A 22,736-nucleotide genomic window follows, 5' to 3' on the forward strand; every position below is an offset into this window, starting at 1 on the left:
AACTATCTCACATCACTGCTACTGGTGATGTCAACTCCAAAACACCATTGCAGCTTGTTCTAAAATCTTCATGTATCTTTAGCAAAGGCTCTCAAGCCATAGTTCTTTGATGTAAAATATAGTGAATTTGGATTATATTACACTGGCTTTAAATACATTTTGAAAGAGAAAAAAAATTGTTCTACTTTAGTTTACTGTGATATACAAGTTCATTCTGAGTCACAGTTTTGGTGTGTTTTCATTGGAGTGCTACAATTTCTGAAACTTTACAATTGGCTTCATCTAAGTGTTATTATCATGTATTTAGGATGTCAAGCCCAGAAGACAATGTACTCATTGGATGATTGGCTAATCATTATAAAAATAAATGTAATGCTTGGGATGACAGTCAGCAGTAATGTAAAAGTGACTTTTAGTGGAGTGAAACATGCAAAACTACTGATATGGTCCTTCAAAAGGTCATTTTTCATTACAGTCAATGGATACAATTAAGTAGAATGTGCTCATATACTTGCTGGAAAATCAGCAAATTTTGTCAATGAAAGTGTTTAAAATGTAATGGAAATATCAACTAAATAATAGCAGTAGCTTATGCATATACTGAAAATGCTGAAAAGCTGTAACTTCCTGTAAGCTTTGCAATCATAAACTCATCTGTTTTAAATTGATCAAAATATCTTCTTTTTCAATTGAGCTTCCGGATGTTGGTCCACCAGTTTATCTATATTTAGTTAAAGCAACCAACCAGGTTAGGTCATTCACTTGTGAACTAAAGAAAAAGAAAGTATGGGAAGAAGATGAATCAGATTTGAAATCACATTTTGGGGATAATGGGAGAAAAAATGAAATTTCAACTCAGCAGGAATATTTACAGAACTGACAAATGAGTTAGTATTTTATCAGTCCACAAACATGAGCAGAATATTTGAGAAGACTTACACTCTCAGCTCTCCCCCCCTCTTGCTCTCTCTTTATCAAATACACACACACTAGACGCTCTTTCAAGCAGTAAATTGCCAATTTTTAAGATCAAAGGTGAGTTGCTATTTCACTGGTAATGAGAAACAGGCATGTTCACCCTCTCTTACCCTCTCTTTCACAGACACATGCACACACACAGACACAGGCTTCCAATATTTATCCTGGTCAGTAACCAGTGAGAGCATACACACTTCTTTTTCATGAAAGGCCTTTTAAGCTGAACACTGGTGTATCAAAGAGGCAGACCAAAAAAGATCAAAGACCCAACACTGGGGCCTGCCATTCTCAATATCGGATAGTCACAGCTAAGCTTGCAGTGTTGCATGAATATCCATTAAGTGTCACCATTTATGTCCCATTTGTGTCTGTGGATGCTTCCTACATGAATGCACTTGACTGAATCCACCAAATGGTCCTGTGAGCATTTATCTCAAAGTAAAATAGTTAAACATATAGGAAAGTTGAGAGAAATTATACAGGAGAATACATTTGCAAGATGGCAGAGAGGTTTCCAATCAGGGCTTTATGAGTGTGTTTTTACGTGTGATGAGTGTGACATTGTGAGGATGTACTGTGCAAGCCGATTTCTGTACTCTGCTCCAGCTCAGTGTCACATGGTTTTACCCCGATGTCTTTCTCTTACTCAAGCTAACACTCAACACAAACGTGCACACACACACACACACACACACACACACACAATCCCTGTTGACTGCTGCTTAAGTATTCATGCACCAGAACCAATCAAGATGCTCCCTTTCTGTCTGTCAACACAAGGACAACATAGAGGCTGTAGTGGAACCCCCCCCCCCCCCCCCAACCCACCCAAAGATACATTCATTCATAACCACACATCCCTCACTTCCTTACATATACATTCTGTACATACATGCATTCACAAGGGACACGCTACACTACACACTCTACCACAACACAACAGCCACACATAGTCATCTTAATAGAATACAGAAAGCTAATAGAAAGCTTCAGACATTAGAGTCATATGGGAACTAAACACAATATTTATGAGAAAAACACTACATTTCAGCACAAGTTAAAATAAATATGACGCAGTTGACACAAACTTAATGCATTTACCACAAAGGTTCCATGGAAGAAGAAGCAGGAAGCAATTTAAGATCAAATTTAAGCAGTGCAGGACATAAAAAATATATATGATTTTCCATTAACATAATCTACTGTACAGTATACACAGTCGAGTCCCGTTGATGTAATCCATAAAGGACCTGTAAAGCACGGCTGAGTTTAATTCATTATAGCTGCCAGTAAGGTGAATCCCTACTGCTTTACATTACTCTCTCCAAAACTAACCTTTACTTGTTGACATTTGCAGGTGGATTAGTTGCTCTTGATTAAACCACAAAATAGCTTCTCCATCTCTAAACTATCGCTCTGTGTCTTCTTTGCGTTACTCCAAAACACCACAGTTTGTAAATAAGCACATGTAACTCCAAGGCCGCGAAACTGGCCACTTTACTGATTTATCACGCTTCTGGATCGATGAGTAAAAGTTGTGATTGAAAATAAAGGACTCACGTTTGCCGGGATTCCGAGTTGAACTCGGCGTCTGTGTGCTCAACAGAGTAGTGGTTCCCGGAGTCAGAGAGCTCCGGAGCCCGGGAGAGTCTCTGTCCGCGGTGCTGAAAACGCTCAGCGCTCCCCGCGCCTCGTCCTCTCCACTTGGAAAACGGGTGATCGTAGCGGTCATACACAGCATCTAGGCGCACATCCTGGCACGAACGAAACGGAGAGCCGGTGTCTCCGGTGCGCTGGCGGAACTTTGGTGGTGTGAAATGCGGCGAGTTCTCTGGTTCTCTGTTCTCAGGAGACGGGTGAAAAGACTCCGGAGAGGCGAGGTAAGGTGGGTCTGTATCCCCCAGCAGCGGAGAGGCGGAAGAGAAGAGGTCTTGGGGCCGCGGAGAGGAAGGAGATCCTCTGGGATGACAGACAGACTGAGGCGTGGAGGGAGACTCCGAGAGATGGACTCTCTCGCCGCTGTCGCTTTCTTCTCCCTCGTCAGACATTGGTAGAGTTCGTCAGCAGCATATACTTTAAACGATGTTACCTATGTGACAGACATTAAGCGACGTTTGCCAAAGTTTCGACCACACAAGTTTCTTCAGAGCCGCGCAGCAGCGATGAGCCAAGCTCCACCTTTACACAAGAGTGCGCGCTCTAATTAGAGAGTGAGCGCGCGCGCAGGGAGCCAGCCCTTTACAAAATGGAAGAAAATGAAAAAGTGGCAACATCACAAAAATAGCTTAACTTACACATTGCATTTACCCACAAAATAACATTTCTTCTGTTACTATCGAGAAAAAAAAAGTACAAATAGCTTACAATTTTTCAGTTTGATGTTATAAAATTAGTACTTTTGAAACAGTTTTCATTGAGTTGTTTTAATAAGCAAAAACACACAAGGAGACTAGTCTCACATAATCGACGTTTTTAGAAGCCGATCCCATTTTAAGAGAAAGTCTACAGTGTGAGTAGAGTCGTTTTGAAGTCATGTTTTGAAAAGCAGACGGTGAGGGAGAGAGGAAGAAAGAGAGAAACAAGTTGAAAGAGTTGGAGGCGGCTTGGAGAGTGAAGGGGTTAACATGTCCACCGGTTGTTGGCCAATTACTGGTACGGACATAATCTTGTTATTGCTCCAGAGAACAAACAATTAATACTTGAAGTAGCCTATATGTTATCTCAGGTGTATGTTTATATATGTCTTATCTTTGGTGGGTTTAGACCCACGTGGACACAAACCTTTATAGATCCCTGACCTTAAATATGAAGAGGAAGAAGATGCAATGTTTGAATGTTTACTCTGTTAGTGTGTACGTTTGTGTGTGTGTGTGTGTGTGTATGTGTGGTCCTGTAATTAGAGGCAGAGACCCATTAGTCACGATGGAGACTCCCTGCACCCACACACAGACAATAACCAGTCCTAACCCGGCTCTTTGATCTATCCTTGTATTTATGCACCTAGTACATGCACACATGTCACAAAAGATCAAATTAACACACATGACAAAGTGGTGTTTACCTTTGGTAGAAAACAGCTCCCAAAACTATCTATTGTGGATCTGTAGATTATACTATTTGTTAAATGAAACTTCTTAATTACTTACTTATTCTTCTATTTTTAATATATGACAGAGGTCCATTTGTTAAACCATGTAAACTAGTGTCTGTATCAGTATCAACAGTGTCAAAACAATATATGTTTTTTTATCCACCATAGAGCACTGACAAGTTAATTTTTCAACTGTAAAATGTCCCACCAAGTACATGTCTTGGTCACAAATCGTTAATAACCTAATTTAAGGCATCCTTATGAAAAAAAGGTTGGTTAATGATAATTCCCTTAAAAATCTTTTAAATCTCTAATGTAAAAAATATTTTCCTCATGTTTGAATCACTTAAATGTAATTCACAAAAACAGAGTAAGACAAATGTTTTAGATTTACATCAGCTGACCAGTTTGCCACTATACTCTAGGCAACATGCCCCACAACAGTAGCTCAAAATTAGTTTGGTGCCAAGTAATTCCCAGAAAATGTTTTGAAATGAGATTGACATATAATATCTTTCCTGGGAAATTATGAAACTAGGGGACCCATTTAATATTTTCATGTTAGAATATTAAGACTGAAGCTGAAAAACCAGTGAAGCAGCCCTGCAGGATTAATTACACATGTTTTAATTACAGTATGACTGATGCAAGCCACTCATTAAGACTGTGGGTTCACTTTTGGCAAGCTCCCATTAAAACACTAGCTTGTGCTTGTGTATATGCTCACATTTGAACATGGTGACCTTGAGTGGAGGAAACATCTAATAAGTAATGCATTATTGTTGCTGAAGGTCATACTTAATCCATTTTAAATCTGACCCCACAGGTATTACAGAAAAGATTAGGGAAAATTGGGGGAAACTGTGCACCTGACTGTACGTGTAATCCTGAGTGAAAGTCAAGGGCCACTGAATGGCAGAAAGTGTGTGTGTACCATTGTACCTCTCTGGACTTGAAATAGAAAAGGGTTGTTGTAAGCGTATGTGTATGATTTCAAAGCTACAATACACTTCTTAGGAAAAAACCTTTCTCCAGACTATTTTTTGTTTTGACAGCCAGCCAAGCTTATAATAACTGTGCCATTGTAAGAGGCACAATGTTCAAAAAGGCAGCCTGTGTCTTAGTGAGTAAGTGAAGAGTTCATTTGCAAAAACAGATGAAAGCCATTTTAAAATGAATAAACACCTGTTTGACACCTGAACTGCACACAAAAAAACAGGATTTAAGAATGTTTTTTGTGTGTGCACTCCAGGAAGTATCAATCAAACAGGTGTTTGCATTTATTATCCTAAATAATGTTTTGTGTGTGTGTGCACTCCATGGAGTATCAATCAAACAGGTGTTTGTTTATTCATTTTGGCTTTTATCTGTTTTTGTAAATAGACTCTTCAAGTGTAACAATTACATAGTACTCTAGTTGTTTAAATCTCACTATTAATCTTTCTGTTTAAGCCACTGCAGATTTGCAGAACCCTAAAAAACAGGTCAGACTCCTTTAGGAATATTAATATATTAAAAACAGCTGAATTACTATTTTACTTACTCTAAATGGCAAGTCTCTGCTGAATAATGTAGAGTCTCCCTGTGGTTCGAAATTCTCTGCCATCACCCCAATCACTAGTTTCACAGCAGGTGTTTTCTGTAGTCCGTCACAGACAGAACTCCTGCTGGGAAATCACTGTTTGAGGTGGGTTTTGAAAAGTGACATTCTTGAAAATTTCAACCAGCAGTGAAAGGTGCAACAGCACTTTTCTGTCCTTTGTGATTCAGCGTGAAATGTCCATTTCAGAACAAAGACAGCAAGCTCTTGATATGGAGATGTTTGTAACATACTGTATCTTACATCATGTATAGGCCTTTTTCCACAGCAGCCTTTTTGATTTATAATACAAGGTGTTACTAATAACTTTAATGATAAGCCTGTATGCACAATACCAGGACCCTGAAAGTGAGGCTGCTGAATGGACTTTAGCCAGCGTTCATTTGATTATTTACACATGTGCTTTCCCTACTGTGAAAATGGCCTGTTTAACTACCTATCCGCTCAAAATGTTTGAGATTTTCCTAGTTGGTTAAAGACAGATGCAAGGACAGAGATCAAGATATTTGACTGAATTAATATCAACAAAATCCCTCTAGCAGTTCAAATGGTCAAACACTTCTTTTACTGTGCACATTAAAATGTGTAGCCCCAATAAATTCTCAAGGAGACAGTATACCTAAGAGAAGAATACATCCATAAATTAGACCCTGGAACCTGCAGAGACCATCTCTGATTCCCTTTACCTTTTCCCTATGGAGCTTAAAGGTCTTTCTTCCTCTTTATAGACTCTGCTTTCAGTGGAGGGAACTCAGTGTCCTCCCCAATCTGTGGCATCGCCAGTTAGCTACCTACAGCATCTGGCAGAAAACCCCGTACCTGAATGATACACCCCTCGGGCAGCTAAGTCAGTCCTGTCTGTTGGCCAAGCTGTTGGAAGGATCCCATCCTCTTGTGACAGGAGACAGCAGATGTGCCTCTTGGGTGATGCCAACTATCACATACTCTAGAGGGAAACAAAATAAAGGTAAAATAAAAATTCCCGTCAAACCCACAGTCCTGGCTCCACATCCTCAACAGGTGTTTGCCTCAACGAACCTATGGCATCCAGACAAAAAGTGCATCAAAAAGGCTATCAACTCTTGCAGCCCTAAGCTGATTATGGTGTTGCCTGAAGAGAGAAAGCCGCAAACCTGCTGTCCCAACAGGTTCACCAAGCCCTCATTTCCTTCCTCCTTTTCAGGAATGTAGAGGACAGCAGACCTCCACCATTGATATTCTGACCACAGTAAGTCTCCTATATTATAATGGATCTCCCCTGGTCTCTTCATTCTGAGAGAATAATCTCTATAATTTGATTTAACCACTGCTTTAAAATTGAGTGTCCTGAGTTACATTTTCCAGTAGGAGATCAATGCTGAGTTTAAAGTAGATTGTAGTGGACATAGAAAAATGGGAAATGACAAATTTAAGTAAAGTCGTACTGGTTACATATCCATTTTTTGATGTTTAACTTGCTTTAAGACACACACAAGCGCACACAGTCCACAGTTAGGGTTAGAAACGTTACTTGTATATGGAATAGTGCTTGAGATAAGACCCATGTGCCATTGTATAACAGAAAGGCAAACAGTATATAATTTTATGCACTCAAGCTCATATGTTCACACTCACAGCATGTACACAGACTGGGAAGTACATCCATGAATGCTGCCTATATAAACAAATAGGCTACTTAAACAAGTAATGTGATGAAAATAAGTTGACAGTTACATACTGTACAGTACGAGTCATTGTAGAAATTATTCCAATTTTCAAATTCAAAGAACAAACGACAGGACTTGGACTCTGGAGAGAGTTCCCACAAGACAGGCTTATAAAAAACCCTGGTTAAGGTTTAGAAGAAATTGTAGTTGTGGTCAGAAGTAGTTGAGGTTTGAGTTGTGTAAACATCACTGGCCAGTTAACAGTTGCAGATACTCTATGTTCAATATAGACATCACCATGTTATGTTGATTCAAAACATGACCTGTGCTCCATTATGTCTCCTGTGAAATGTATTATGCAAATTAGTTGAACGTGAACATCATTTTTAGAAGACAGAGTTGCACACAGTTCAAATGATAGCGAGAGACAGCAGAGAGGGAAAGGATGGCAAAAATCAATCATCCAATGTCCCAGTGTCTTTTGTCAATTACTTTCAACCCGGCTTCTGTTCCCCCTCTTTTTCACACCCTGTCCTCTTTTCATTCCCTGCTGTCAAACATTGTCTCACTCAAAGCTCATTTTGTCTACTAAAAAATGGTATGGAGGCACAAGTTTTCTAGGAGTTGGTCACATGCTGCACAAAACATAAAACACTTTATATGATCATTAAAGGTTTCATTTCATATTTGTATTTACTATCTTTTCATAGCCTGTATGGATTAGAAAAAACTGTATATTTCACAGAAACTGGTTTTATTAATATGAAGGTGCTTTGGGGATTTTTGGAAAGCCAGGATTATCCAGTCCCAGTATATTTGAAACATCACCTATCAAGCTAAAGTAATAGAAAACATTTTCAAATCATGTAAGAGCCACAAAAACATACCCTTTTAGGTCGCTGGTCCATCATTTCTGGCTTCAACATCTTAGTCTTAACCAAAATCTGCAGTGGTGGACACATTTCTTGCTGAGAGATGGTGTCTGTGGGGTAAAAGGTGGGAAAAAACAGTGATAAGAATTTGTTGACCCAAATCAGACCTCACTGTTCAAGGCGTCTGAGTTGTTGGATGTGGCTAAAAGTGGCACAATGGCGCCGTCTGTCAACCTGGGTCCTGTGCTATTGACTTCAACAGACCAATGTTCATTGTTGTCCCTGTCACTGTTAATATGTCAGAGGAGGAAGGGCACAAAAGCCAATCACTCACACCCTCCATCGACCTCATGATAATTTTACTAGTCACTTGATCAATGACACGTCTTCAGTGGGGGCAGCACTCCTCTGAGGACAGCAGATGATAGTGATGTTTCCTCATAGATTTGAGATTTGGTTTACTCTGTATGCTTACTTCATCCCTTTCTCTCTCTCTCTACTACTACTACCCCAACCAGTGAGATCTTGCACAGCTGAGGTTGTGGTAGCAGGCAGATATTGGAGTCAATACATACTCTATGCATATTTCATTGGTACAGCGCAATGGGAAAGGCACTGAAGTGTTTAAAACTTTTATTATGTGTGCTTGCTAGGGTTTGATGAATGACTTACAACAGAAGATTTAATGAGGTATTCTGCCGACTAGCCTTTATTACAGATATCAGACACTGTGTCTGAACTGCAGCCCACACATATGCCATTAGTGTATGTGCACACACATGCACACAAAACCATGCAAATACATGCAAATAAAGGCTCTGAGAAGTTCTTCTCTCTTTCTTTTTATCAGTTTCTTCTGTTATTGCACAAACACATTCACAGACACTTCTGCTGTGTTGAAAAACAATGGCATGATTTGTTTCAATCCACAAGAGTGTGCAGTCATTGCCATTTATAATTTACACATAAACACGCTCTCATATTCACCAGTGCCCATACAGCATACGCACTCACTGCAGGAATGTAATATCAGAATGCAGCCCATCTAGCAGAAATGTACATTTATTTGCGACCTAATGAGCGTTACTATTATACTTTTATGTATTTAAAAAAAAGAAATCCATAAACTTTCTCCTTGGTTTGGTGCATTCAATGCATTCTCACCTTGACACATGACTAAAAAGTCATTATGGAAAGTGTTTTTGATTCAGCTGAAATGTGTTTTTGCACTGTGTGTACCTGGCCTTGAAAGAGGCAAATTCTGCGGGTGAAAGAATTCAGGAGGAACAATGATTGAATGAACTGATTAATTTAATGTACAGGTTAAGGACAAAGGGAGAAATGGTTACTAAGCTTCCCCAAGGCCAAACCAGCTGTTGTTGCTTGTTGTGAATTTGAATTTCCTCTGTACTGCCCAGTTAATGCTGCCCCCAGAGGGCCACGAGATAAAATGACAACTGATATTATTCCACTGATTAGATGAAGTACGAGATGAAGTACGTCAAAATATGCTCAGGTGTGGTCTGTACGATACTCACTATCGTCTCCATTCAGTTGAGAGAAAGCTGTCAGCTCCTCTTGTGTGTCTCCATTGTTTAAACCGCATTATGCATTCCTGACAAACAAAATGTGTTGAATGGAGAAATTAAATGGAACAGTAAGGATGCATTTCCTTGTCGAGAATTGTTCTGTAATTTGAGACTTTATATAGCAGGTATTCAAATAGTCAATCAAAATAATGCTGAAGTGATGAATCCAAAAGAGTTCATTTGCATAGTGTATCACTTGCTGACAATTAGAGAATTTTCTCACAATGTGGCTGATGCAGATTTTTGCACTCTTTGGCTGAGAGTGCTGACAACCTCCAGCTAGTAGCCTGTGTGATGCGGGAAGTGCTGTGCAGCTGTGGTTTCATTCCCTCATGCAGAGCGAATCACTGGAGTAATACCTGCCATCAATTATTCTCACCAGTGGCTTATGCTGGGAGGACCAACACTGCAGGGAAGCTGCTCCCTCAGCCAAACAGCTGGAGTACTGGATGCCCCAGTATGTATGAGAAAAACATTAAAAATCACAGTCATCGAGTGAGAGTCCTCCTACTAAGTAATCATACCACCTGAGTCAAACTTAAATGCTTGTGTACTGATGTCTCTGAGTGAAAATCTAATTTACAAATCAATATTGATTGCACAGCAAGAGAGACTGAAAGTGCAAAACTTGACTAGTCGATAAGAAGACACAACTGCTCTTTGATGCTAAATGATTATATCAATACAAATAAAACTATAACTTAAACTGACACAAAATAAAAATCAAACTCGTCAATTAAACTATAAATGTCATGTGTATACTACTAGCAAATGTCTGACAGACATCAATGGCATTAAAAATCTATAGTAGTGTGACAAAACGTGTAGACATGTACGCTGATGGCAGGACATGAAAACTAAGACTGTTTGACTGTTCCTCAAACACAACATTAGATATTTTATTCTTAACAAAAAATGAAAGAATTAATGTTTACTAATTATTAGTAATGCTATAGTTTATGTTATTTTATCATTATTTTGTGTAATATAAAATAATTAGTTTATAAATTATATATTGTATCATACCTGATGAAACTATTTAACAGTTTATTGTTACACACATTATAACATTTTATATACTATATTAAGTATTTGTTAATGATTACCAAATGATTTGTAAACCTTAAAGAAATTGTTTGTAAAACATCTATAAACATTATATAGACAGATGGATCACATATTTGTAACACTTTTTTAATGGTTAATAATTGGTTTGTAAACCGTCTATTAATATTATTTGAATGCTATTATTAAGTTGCAACTGATGATTATAATACCTTGTTAAATGGTTAGTAAAGCATCTATAAACATTATCTGGGTGGTTATTGTGAAGTTGCAACTGATGTTTATAATACTTTGTAAATGGTTAATAAATACGAGCTAGTGCATCTATAAACATTATTTGGATGGCCATTATGAAGTTGCAATTGACTTTTACAATAAGTAATCATTGGTTATTAAGTGCTTTGTAAAGCATTAATACACTTTTTTGCATTAAATGTTTAATAGTTGACCTATAGAAGAGTAATTATTTTTGCACCAGTAACAGAATTGCAGTTGATTTATATAATCAATTTCAAACACATTTATGAACAAACCTTTAAGTCAATGTTGACTTGCAGCACTGCACCACAAATAAACAGGGTGGGATATGAAAGAGATGAGATTAAAAAAAAAAAAAAAAGTCAACACAACAGATTAGTGATAAAACCTTTCTACAAAACGACAATAACATAATTTAAAAAAACATTATTTTACACAGAGGTGCACGAAGTAAAAGTACCAGCATTAGATATCCACTCAGTACCAGGCAACAGTTAGGGCTGTCCTGATCACCAATTTTTGGGCTTTGAAGCTACAGCAGACCAACACGGTGCTCTGGCTGTTCAGACTGAAGCTGCTCTCCTCAGTCAACCAAATCTCATGTACTATTTAGAGTGTACTAGCTCTAACTTTAATTTTCTTACCTAACTTAACAATAATACCACACATTAATACACAGTATTGTGGGGTGCTAAGTTACCACATTGAGAGCTATGCTACTGTTGCTACCATGCTAATGCGCTAAACGCGATTAGCATAACATTTGTTACAAATTACATTAAACTGGTATTGTATTAGATATGCACATACACATGCATTTATCTACTATAGACTGTAACAAGTCTTCATTCAGGTGATATAACTGCATTAAACGACATTACCTTACAGACATATCTGTTTACCGACATGCTAACGCGGGCTATCTTGCTAATACGCAAATCACGATTAGCACCAAACTTTCTACAAACTGCATCAAATTGGTGCAGTGTTAAAAATATACACACGTTCATTTACCTTCTGCAAATTGCACTAAATCTTATCCTATATTAGGTGCATAACTCTCCATTAACCAAAGTTATTCTGTTCATTCAGGTGAACCCACCTCTACACAAAAGGCTAAAACTTGGATTTAAACACTGAATTAGAGGAGCTTACTTACATGTCTTTAATGGAAAATAATTCATGGCACACTCCACAAACAAAGAATCAACACTGCAAACACAATAAGTTCAACCTGGTTCTGTTGAAACAGAGCGGCTCATCAGGAACTTTTGATATAAGTGAGAGTTGAGTTATTGGACTCAACTTACTGCAAAGTTTTCTAAACCTCAATTTTGAAACACCTGTCACAAAAATTAATTATTTCATATTACACAAACTAATGATAAAATAACATACATTTTAGCATTACTAATAATTAGTAAACATTATTTATTATAATTTAATTGTTTGTTAACATTAAAATAATGTCAAATTATAGCCTAATTAATTAAAGTTTGATTAACTATCAATTTCATATTTATTAATGATGGTTATTATAAAGTGTTACCGAAACACTTTCATCACTGATTACTCACTCATATAAGGACCTCATAAAAATTTCTTTGGTTTATTCTGTAAAGAACTCATATGTTCATGTTAACAACACAAGCTCCTTCTTTTCACTCTGGTATGTAAATGAGCACATTCAGCTTCAATGATTTTACGGCTGTGTCCCACTTACAGTAAAGACTTTTTTCCATAGCTGGAGCACATAAGTCTGTATTTTCTTTTAAACATATGCCATTTACCCCTCATGTTCAATCATGTGCTTGCAATGGCGTGTTTGATGAATTGTTTCAGTAATGCCGTAGTTTATGAGAAGCACTGTGCGTTACAGATCCAAATGGAACCCGCTCCTGCCTCCTGTACGTATACTGTCATATGCAATTAGTTTGTGGAAGTGATTTACATTAATTGACAATATTTAATTCCAGCGTAGGAAGTGGTGTGACATTCTCTTAATGCAGAAAAATAAAAAAAGAGGGAGAGTCGGGAAGGCAGATGGGTGTACGAAGCACTTAACTTCACTTTACTTGGCCAGCACTGACTTTCTCAGTATTTAATCAAGACCATGATCTTTCCTTGTCTTCAACTAAGTGGTTTTGTTGCCTAATCATACATGATGCTGTAATCAACATGACTCCAATGTTTCTCCATCAAATTTACACATCAAAGTCTGTTTGCAGGTCTTGGGAAGTACAAACGTTACTGCATATTTAATATGTGAAAAAAAAGAAGTGTAAAGCCTTTTATGGTTCCAGAGGGAGTCTGATAAAGCGCCTCAAGTGATATGAGTCAGCGTCGGCTGGGGCTGGAGACTACAAGTTGGAAAATGAAATAAATCTAGGGATGTGGAGTTAGAAAGAAGTGAGGTTAACAGCCCACTCGTCATCTCTCCTTTAGGGTAGCAGCTTGAGGTCACCTCAGCCACCACTACTGTGGCTCAACACACCTGAATCTCTGACAGAACTGCCAGTACTAGCAGTCGTGCTGCATTGTGGATAATGTAGGTGACAGGTTTTGACAAGAAAGAAGAATGCATGGAATAAAAAAGACGATATCTCTGGTTCTGCTGCATCAATTTTAATACTTTAAAAAAAAAACTGTCCATTGTGAGTCCAACAATGTTATAGGAATGCTAAATCAGTGAACGGTGTATCACAGTACTCCCTTAACTCTTTTAGATAATTGCTACCTAAACACATAAATCTCTTAATCATGTTTTTAGATGCTATTGGCTACTATATGGAAAACAAATGAAAAACATTGACAGCGAACATTTTACAGATACTGTTTGTCTAAAATGAACATTTTTCCAATATGTTGTTTAAAAAACAAACATACTAGGATGCAATGCATTTTCCTCAGAAGTATTTGTAAAATATGAATGTAATTCTTCGGGGAAATGGTTGTGGGGTCTGCCTACTCCCCTGACTGCCAATGCAGAGTACAGGAATAAATGGCTCAGGTAATGGCATTCAAATCCCACAGGGGGCCCAGACATATGCTGGCATACACACATATTCACACACACACACACACACACACACACACACACACACACACACACACACACACACACATATGCAGTCCTTATGTGTAAAGTTCTTTAAAACCTCCTCTTCTTTCCACCACTATATTCTTGAATTGACTCCACCCGCATCCTAATGGACTTAACACAACCAGCCTCTCCTTCAGTCATGTCTTTTCTGTTTGTGCATTCCTCACAGCTTTGAGCGTGCCACCGTGAAAACTCAAGTTTTTTTTATAACCAACAGGATCACAGTTGCTGTTCAGTGAAGGTCAAACTAACTTTCAGGCCCAACAGTTGAGTAATTGATGTTAAACAAATAGATTTGGGGTATCACTTTATCAGTTAAAGGGCCCACAAGGTTTTCTGTGTCCCGGTAACATAAACAGCTACAGTGACGTGGGGCTTTTCTCTGAACTGTAAATGACTTCACACTATATCCGCCTCTTGCCTCATGGTGAACCCACACAAGCCTTATCACTGGCTTGTTACACCTCAAGTTTCTTTGCCAAAACCCTTCATCTCAGTCTCACCCAGCTTTGACAGCCATGGGAAATCCATGGTTTAAATTGAAAAAGGCCCAGAGGGAATGAAGTGGTTGGCTAGATTTCCTTTTCCACATTAAAGAAGTGAAAGTGACACAAGGTTGTGCTGTCAGGAGTGAGTGCTTTTCCATGACAGCTAGTGGCTGGACTAGTAGCTAGACAACAGGCTACCGAATTTGTTCAATTGAAAATAAGGAATATGAAAACCAAAAAATATAAAACAAATAAATGATAGAACTCAAACCCTAATGTTTGATGTTTTCTATTCATTTTTCTACAGTGACAATATTTGTTGGTACCACTCGTCCCCCTATTTAGCATTTATAAGCTGTATGTAAACATTTAACACATTTTTTTTAAGACACTATAATCCTGTGAAGACATAGTTATATTATAACTGTGTTTTATTAAATTGTGATTCATTATCTGTTTATACGCCAGCCTCCACTTATGGGTGCCAACTGGAGGAGTTATAGTTGTTGACAAATAGAGTATCAGTCAAAAGTTTGGACACACTTTCTGGAATGAGAAAGTGTGTCCAAACTTTGACTTACTCTGAATTAATTGACACTAATATCTGCTTACAACTACCTTATAGTGTGTGATAAACCATGTGTAATATATTGCTTATAAATGCTAAACATCTCTTAAAGTAAAGTGTTACGGATTTGTTTTTTTCAAATCCATTGTTGGTTCATGTCTCTACATAGGATTAGTTGAAAATATATAGACACAGAAATATCAGCATTATCCTCAAACCAAAAAGCATGCAGTCTTAATCTAATAAAGATCTGAGACATATGAATTTGTAAAAGTGGGATTATCTCTGTGTGAAAGATGATTTCTTTCACACAGAGATATGAGTATTTTCAGAAAATTACATTAAATTTGCATGAAGATTGCACTGACCAGAGGCTTGTACTGTGTATTATGTTGAATATGTTTTTAGCAACCAATAAAAATATAGCTTGTGGTGATTTGCAGGTGAAAAATAGATAGAAAGAAAACACAGAGAGGAGAGGTGGTGACTCCTGGCTACAGTCTCACTGGAAACATTGTGGTTACATGGTATGCCCCAACTAAGATGCTCCAAATTGGGCTACATTTAGTCAAGAAGTTTTTCAGATTTTTCACAATAAATGAAAGGTCATACTCAGCTGGTCGCTGCAGAAACAGTCAATCTCAAGTCTATAACTGCCCTCTGCTCGCTGATATTTACTGTATTCTTGACGACCACTGCGAGCACTCCAACATTTACTGTAGACTGCAAACAAACTGCACACACCTGTCAGGGAACTGCATGGAGCATCATTTATAATAATTTCCGGCTCTCTTGCTAGTTTAGTGGTATAATATCTTCAGCAAAATCCCAGTTTATGAAAATCTATCATCTAACAAAATTAAATAATGAAAGCGGTTGATCTTATGACTATCTCTCCATTTCATTAGTGAATGAAAATGGTTTTATTGCCACAGGTAATAGCTTTCATCCACAACTGTATAGACTGTATGCTTAGCTGTATGTGACTATGTTTAGGCTGAAGTTCACCTTAGTGTTAATTTTAGCATGCTTTGTCTGTGGTGATGTGAAATTTAAAGCTGTCCAATTAGCATATAAATCAGGCCATCCTATTACTATAGTTCTCAATCATGCATGTCAATAATTCGCTCAAGGCATAAGTTGAAAATTCATACACGGATACACAGTCAAATCGAACCGTAATCATTTAATTGTGAGAAGAGGCTCACAGTTGAAATCAATCAACCACATAACACATTCAATGCAATTTTTCCTCACAGCCAAAACAAATTTAAATACACCAATACAATAACAAAAGTCTGCAGAGCCAATATTCTCAGGAGGAGACCCCATAGTAATGCCAAACTCCAATGATGGCTTCATACACATATAAACAGAACTAGAGGCCCGGCTGCATCAGCCAACGCTCCACTGCCTACCTGGCAGAGTGAGAAACTAACTTGCAGTGACTGCTCAAACTCAAATGAGATGTCTAGTTTTCCCCAGGCACTTAAATTAGATGAAATACTGGTTGTCAGTGTCAGCTAATGATCACGCCAGTAGCCCGACACATTTAAATAAAAGAGAATGAAGGCCTGTGCTTCATCATGAAATGGTACATGCAAACACTGAGACCATAGAGCATATTGGCTGATTATATGAGAAAGACCTTTTATCTTTATGCTACAGGATAGTTTCACGCCTTGCTAACATCAAGAATGAATTCCTAAAGATTAAATCTTATGAAAAGAGAAAGATCACAAAGGAGCAACATACTCATCCACCAAGCCAAAAAACTATCACTGATTTGCCTTTGAGCAAGTCACTTATCACCCCTAACATGCCTGATGATGTAACCAACATAACACTGATGTTTTGCAAGCATTAACTGATTGGTTATCAGTTGCATTTGATTATTATGTTGATTATGTAGGCTACTATATCAGCATCAGCTATTAGCTGGCTAGAAACAACCAATGACATTAATACCTTTGTACAAGACAGCTTTACATATCTTTTAAAGTTGACTGTACCTATCATAGCAGAATCTTTTGGGGTGCATTTTGGATTTTTGAGGTAAATTCGGTAAGATTAGACTTTTCTGCTAAATATATCTTAATATCTGCACATAAGTGCACAAATATAACTTTACATCCATGTAAAATAATGTTTTGATGCTTGAATTTCTGATTAAAAGAAAACATTTGTAGCTATTAATATAGTATTTAATAGTTGAGTAAGAATGTATGTCGACGAATTGAGTATATAGCATTTGGTGGAAAAGGCTGCTGCTGTTTGAGGGAGCACTCAAAGAACGTGATGAATCAACACAAATTTATGAATCACTGATGGGGAAGCATGAATGAAGCAGCTGATACCAATCAGCTGAGGCAAGCATGACTTAATTGCTCGGCTTCAGTGCAATACTCCTTATATAGAGCAGTGTAGCTATAGCTATTTGTTGACATTACCTATCTCTGTTAACTAGTGAAAACCCTGTTTGAAACTTACATTGAAGAACTATGATCTTCTGTGAGTGAAAATACTTAAAGTATCCATCAAATCCCCATTGGACAAACACATGTTGTTACATACATTTTTCACTTAACATTATTATCTCTGTCTGTCAAGCAGCATAATTTAAAGCATATCTAGATGGAAGATAAAAAGAATGTGATGCAGAGAACATAAAGGCTGCAGAAGGAGTTGTGTTTTGTATTCTTTCTCTGACTATATAAAGTTTAGGGTTTAGGGCTCAGGATGGCTGAGCTGTACTATTGCAGAGCATTTGAAATATATGATTGACAGAAGAAAACTGGGAGGGAGACGGGGAATTCAGTCCATACACCTGAAGAGGTGTGTGCTGGCTTGTACTGGGTGCACTTGTCTTATTTTATGAGCACAGTGTGAGATTTAATGATGAAAACTCCGCTGTCTGAGGCAAGGATAACACAATATCCACACAATGTTCAGTTCAAGTAAATATCTCCCTCAGAAAACGCAAGCATCGTTTATCCTGCCAACTTGCTGCTCAGTCAGGGTTTCTGCTCGTTAAACAGGACAGGACTGTGTGTGTGTGTATGTACTTAGGTCTACCAGTGGAGCAAAAGACAGGAAGCTGACACCAATTAGCAAATTGCTGCTGTCAGATGACAATCCTGTATCTCAGAAAAGGACAGGTTTAAAAAAAAAACAACTAAAAAAAGGCCTTTAAAAGTCAGATGAGATTTTTGAGACCAATTGATATTTGAAAGTTGTATGAGCCTAAAAGGAAAATGATTTTTCTCAACGATGTAACTTCTTAAAAACTTGGAGACATGTGGCTTTTACCAGACTGTGAGAAAAAAAATGCAAATTAGCTGCTCAACAGAGTAAAATGAATATAATTTCATGGTTATTCCTGGCCACTTTCTACCTGTTTGCAGAAAGAGAGAAAGAAAGAGGTGTGAGCGTCTTTCCCCTCACAGGCAAACAGGAAATGGTGGCTTGTGTAAGTAATTGGCCTTAGGTAATCATCCATATACTGGGGTAGGACTTTCCTCCCCATGCTTATGTATACACACAAAGCAGAATATACACACTCTCTATTTTGCTTCCAATCCTTTCAACTCTCTTGCCTTTGCCCCTTCTTCAATCATTTCCTCCTCTTTCTCTAGCTTCCTTTGTGAGGCATACAGTCTGTCCTTTCTCCTCTTCCTCCTCATTCTCCTCAATGTTCCTCCCAGACTGAAAAGAGAGAGTTTGGAGGGTTAAAAAGACAGCAGTGGACAAAGGCAGGCTGTCATGTAAAATATGGATGAGAGGGCACTGTGAGCCTTGAGACTATTTTCTTTAAACAACATAGGTATTGATTTTCAACAAGACAATATTGAAAAACATAATTGACAAAACATAACTGTGGCAAAATAGCTAAATAAAATGTACAAATCAGGCATATCCATATTTTCCATAGAGAGAATTAATGGTTCCCATATGGAATCAAAGGTCTCCTTATTACCCTTCGAATTACAAACGATTTTCTCCATTGACAGGCAGGAAGACATCTCCCCGAGCCACTGACCTAAATGCGGCCTATTTACATTTTTCCATGATAAAGCTATGAGGCGTTTAGCATAGAGCAAGCATATGTTAATAAGTGTTTTGTTTCAGAAAATTGGGTCAATTGGGTATATGCCTAGTATGAACAATTTAGGGTGCAGAGTTACAGTACTTTGTACTCTCTTTGACTCCCACATACATTTAAATAATGTTCCTTTTTCTAGTTCACACTTAATGCATGTGTCTGGGATAGTTTCATTAAATTTGTGTAGTTTGACTGGAGTTATATATGTGCACACTAGCCAATTAAATTGTAATAGCCGTAACCTTGTATTCACTGTTTGAGTATGAGCCTCTAAGCTTACATTACCCCACGCTTCCAAGGAGACCTCCTCCTGCTCATCCTCTCTTCAGGCATTCAGCCGGACTACGGAGGACTCAGTAGAGCTAGAAACCTGTACAAAAAAGAAATTTACCCTTTATTATATAAATAATTGGAAATAGCTTCTTCCAGAGTAGACAGGCAGGATACAATTAACTTTTGACTTTTGGCTGCAGCAATAAAACTTCTCACTTGCAAATATTTAAAAAAAAGTTTGTTAGCAACATCAAATTTTGCTTAACCTTACCGTTGTACATATCCCCAACCTTACCTAACCCATTGCTAGCCCACAAATGAAATGATCAAATTCTGATAGTGAAATGAGTTATTTCATTGGGGTTGTGTGATGCTCAAAACAATTTATTCACCCTTTTACAGCCACAACAGTAGTGACGGAGTAGACTACTGTGGAGCCTATGACGTATGCATGTGTCGACAGTGTTTTTCTAATTACGCTCACTGCCAGAAGGGGGGAGGCAAAAGTCCCGCATTCAACAATTATGACCAGATACTCGAAGAGCTCAACAATTTCTATTACTTCTCCTTTAACCGGGATGTCAGGTTGATATGTGTCATTTCTCTTGATAGAAAAATACATTCCCACAGTTTTGCTCAAGTTAAGAGTAAGACAACAGTGAGTTAACCAGTCTGATACGTTGTTCAATACTACAGTGAGTTTGGAAGCAGCTTGTTCTCTTGTTTTAGCATGGGTGTAAATAACTGTGTCGTCTGCATACATCTGGATGTGGACCTCTGGGCAAAAAGAAAACATACATACAGACATATCACAACATGGAACAACTGAACTAGATAACCCCAAAATCCCTTTAAGGAACCCCCCTGAACCCTTATTGAAATGCTACTTCTACAGATTCACACAAATGCGAGGAGCCATATGTTCCTCTCTCCCTCCCCACTGCAGTATAATATGGACACATGGAATCGTGGAGCATACTGTATAAACAATTCCCTCTACCCAAATATTGCCACCAAGTCGAGAACCATTAAGCACCTTATTCCAACTGCAATTGTGGCACAGGGAATTTGTCTTAATCATTTTAATAAATACAAAATCACCCTCCAAATTGGCTGGGCTGCACATGACCCACATTTATCAGTTACAAAAATAATCAGGCTACCGTAATGTTAAATAAAGTAATAGAGGCATGTTATTAACAGATACAGCAACAAAACATATGTATTTTTTTTTACATTGTCTGCAATGCAGAGTTTAGTCTTCTGCCCCTTGTTGAATCCCCTTGTCTGACATTTCAACAAAGCACTCAGCCTCCAATGGATTTTCAAACATGTAGGTACGTACTCTGTGTGTAACCCTCAAGTGAGCTGGAAAGACAATTCTGTAGCAAACACTCTTGGCTCGGAGTTTCTGCTTGACCCCGTCGTTTGTAAACCTAAGCTGACAAGTCGAGAAAAACATCACTGGGTGGTTTTTGTAGAGGACTTTTCCCTTTCTCCTGGCGGTGTCCTGGATCATCTATTTGTCTTTGAAGTTGAGAAACTTCATTATGACTGTCTTTGATATAATGTTGCCATTTCAGTTTGAGACAAACTTCTTCAGGGAGCCAACTCTCCATGAAAGCGTATGCATCTTTTCCCTCTGCACCCTCTGGAATGTTTCAGCCTGAGGTTTTCCTGGTTGTCGATTTGGGAGGTGAGCATCTTCACTTCTGTTTCAAGTTTTTTCACCGTGGCTTGAAGGGCTGAAAGATCGTCTTTAGTGTTAGAGGTGCAGTCTTTGGCATATGTTATTCTGTTAGAATAACTTCTCATGTCAGTTCTGAATTGCCAATAGCACACAATGAAATTTTTTAGAGAATTCCATCTTGAACCTGTTAATTGCTTTCAGGATATCACCTGAGCTAACTTTGTTAGCTACATCAGTGCCAGCTTCCTCCTCGATGCCTTCATGGCATAACATGGTGTTGTTAGCTTCTTCACTACTTTCATTCGTAGTTTTCAGCACTTTTGAACACATTTTCTTTGGTTTCTTTGGCATTGCGGAATTTTTAGGTGTGGTTAACTAAATTTGTTAAGTTTTGGGTAGAATTATGGTGCTTTGATAAGGATGTGTCTACATATACAGTGGAGTTAGGAGAAGTGTGACCCCTCAGCACCCTGCCATTGCTGGAAGTCACTTTTAGACTATTTGAGCTCTGTCACAAGACCAGGGAGGGCTGGGAGGGAGAGAAAGAGGGAGAAAATAACAACCTAAGAATGTGAGACTTACTTCTTGTAGACAACACATCCTGTGATCTACAGGAGTCTTTTGGCTAAGTCAGTCAGGCAAGTGAAAGCAGGAACATAGAAAAGAGGACAGGAAAAAGAAAAACGGAGAAATAAGGAAAGAAGAAAAGGAGGTAGAGGTGCACAGTCTAAACTAACAAGCACAACCCCCCTTTCCTCTGTGAAAGACAAGGGAATAGGAATGCAAACCATATTGATTATATTGATAACCACTAATCTCATGAAAGATAGTATCTAAACATTTTATTCAAAGGTAATGGTAGCAGGGAGTTGTTTTCCCAAATGAAATCACGTCCAATTTATTTTTCTCAGTTCATCTGCTCCCTCCCCTCTATCTGATTTTCCTCTACGGCAACTGGGGAGGAGCAAACTGTGCCAACTTACTAATGGAAGAAGATTACTTTGCAATGAATTACGAAAACTCATCTCTTCTCATTTCTTTTGTCTCCTTTGCTGTTACCCCCCCACCACCACCACCTCCACCTCCTTCCCACAATCACATTACGTCTCCCCAAGGTTCTCGACAATGAGATCGCCACACACATTGTTAGTGATTCGGTTTAACGCATTTATGGTGAATTCAATACAAGAAGTAAAGCTGGTTGGAAATAGCATAAAGGCACACAGAATTAAATCCAGATACCTCTCCAGTATGTTGAAAGAAGCGGTAATGAAGTCTAAATCGGAGGCCGGAAAAAAAAGATGGAGAAGGAGAGAGGATGGGTGGGATGTTCCTGAAAGGTTATTCAGTCTTCATAATCAAGCATAAGAGGAGATATGAGGAGCTGCCTGAGAATTGCCTGGCTTATCTATC

The 22,736-nt window shown here is 38.2% G+C and overlaps 1 protein-coding gene across 14 annotated transcripts in view; it reads right to left on the reverse strand.

Moving 5' to 3' along the window:
* The window catches only part of LOC121901266 (short transient receptor potential channel 7), a 63,817-nt gene extending 51,418 nt beyond the window's left edge, over positions 1–12,399 (reverse strand). For 5 of the 14 annotated variants that reach the window (XM_042417955.1, XM_042417960.1, XM_042417959.1 and 2 more), the window contains exons 1-6: positions 12,114–12,242; positions 11,375–11,400; positions 10,000–10,221; positions 9,726–9,802; positions 8,203–8,297; positions 6,489–6,615 (exon numbers count right to left, since the gene is read on the reverse strand). Coding sequence is in view for 9 of the 14 variants with exons in the window: in XM_042417946.1 (XP_042273880.1) it covers positions 2,539–3,026 (488 nt within the window). In the remaining 5 variants the exon portion in view is untranslated. The other 9 variants (XM_042417946.1, XM_042417951.1, XM_042417950.1 and 6 more) reach the window with 9 other exon arrangements.
* Between the last annotated feature and the right edge of the window lie 10,337 nt (positions 12,400–22,736).

This window comes from Thunnus maccoyii, chromosome 8, assembly GCF_910596095.1.
Source record: "Thunnus maccoyii chromosome 8, fThuMac1.1, whole genome shotgun sequence".
NCBI lineage: Eukaryota > Metazoa > Chordata > Actinopteri > Scombriformes > Scombridae > Thunnus > Thunnus maccoyii.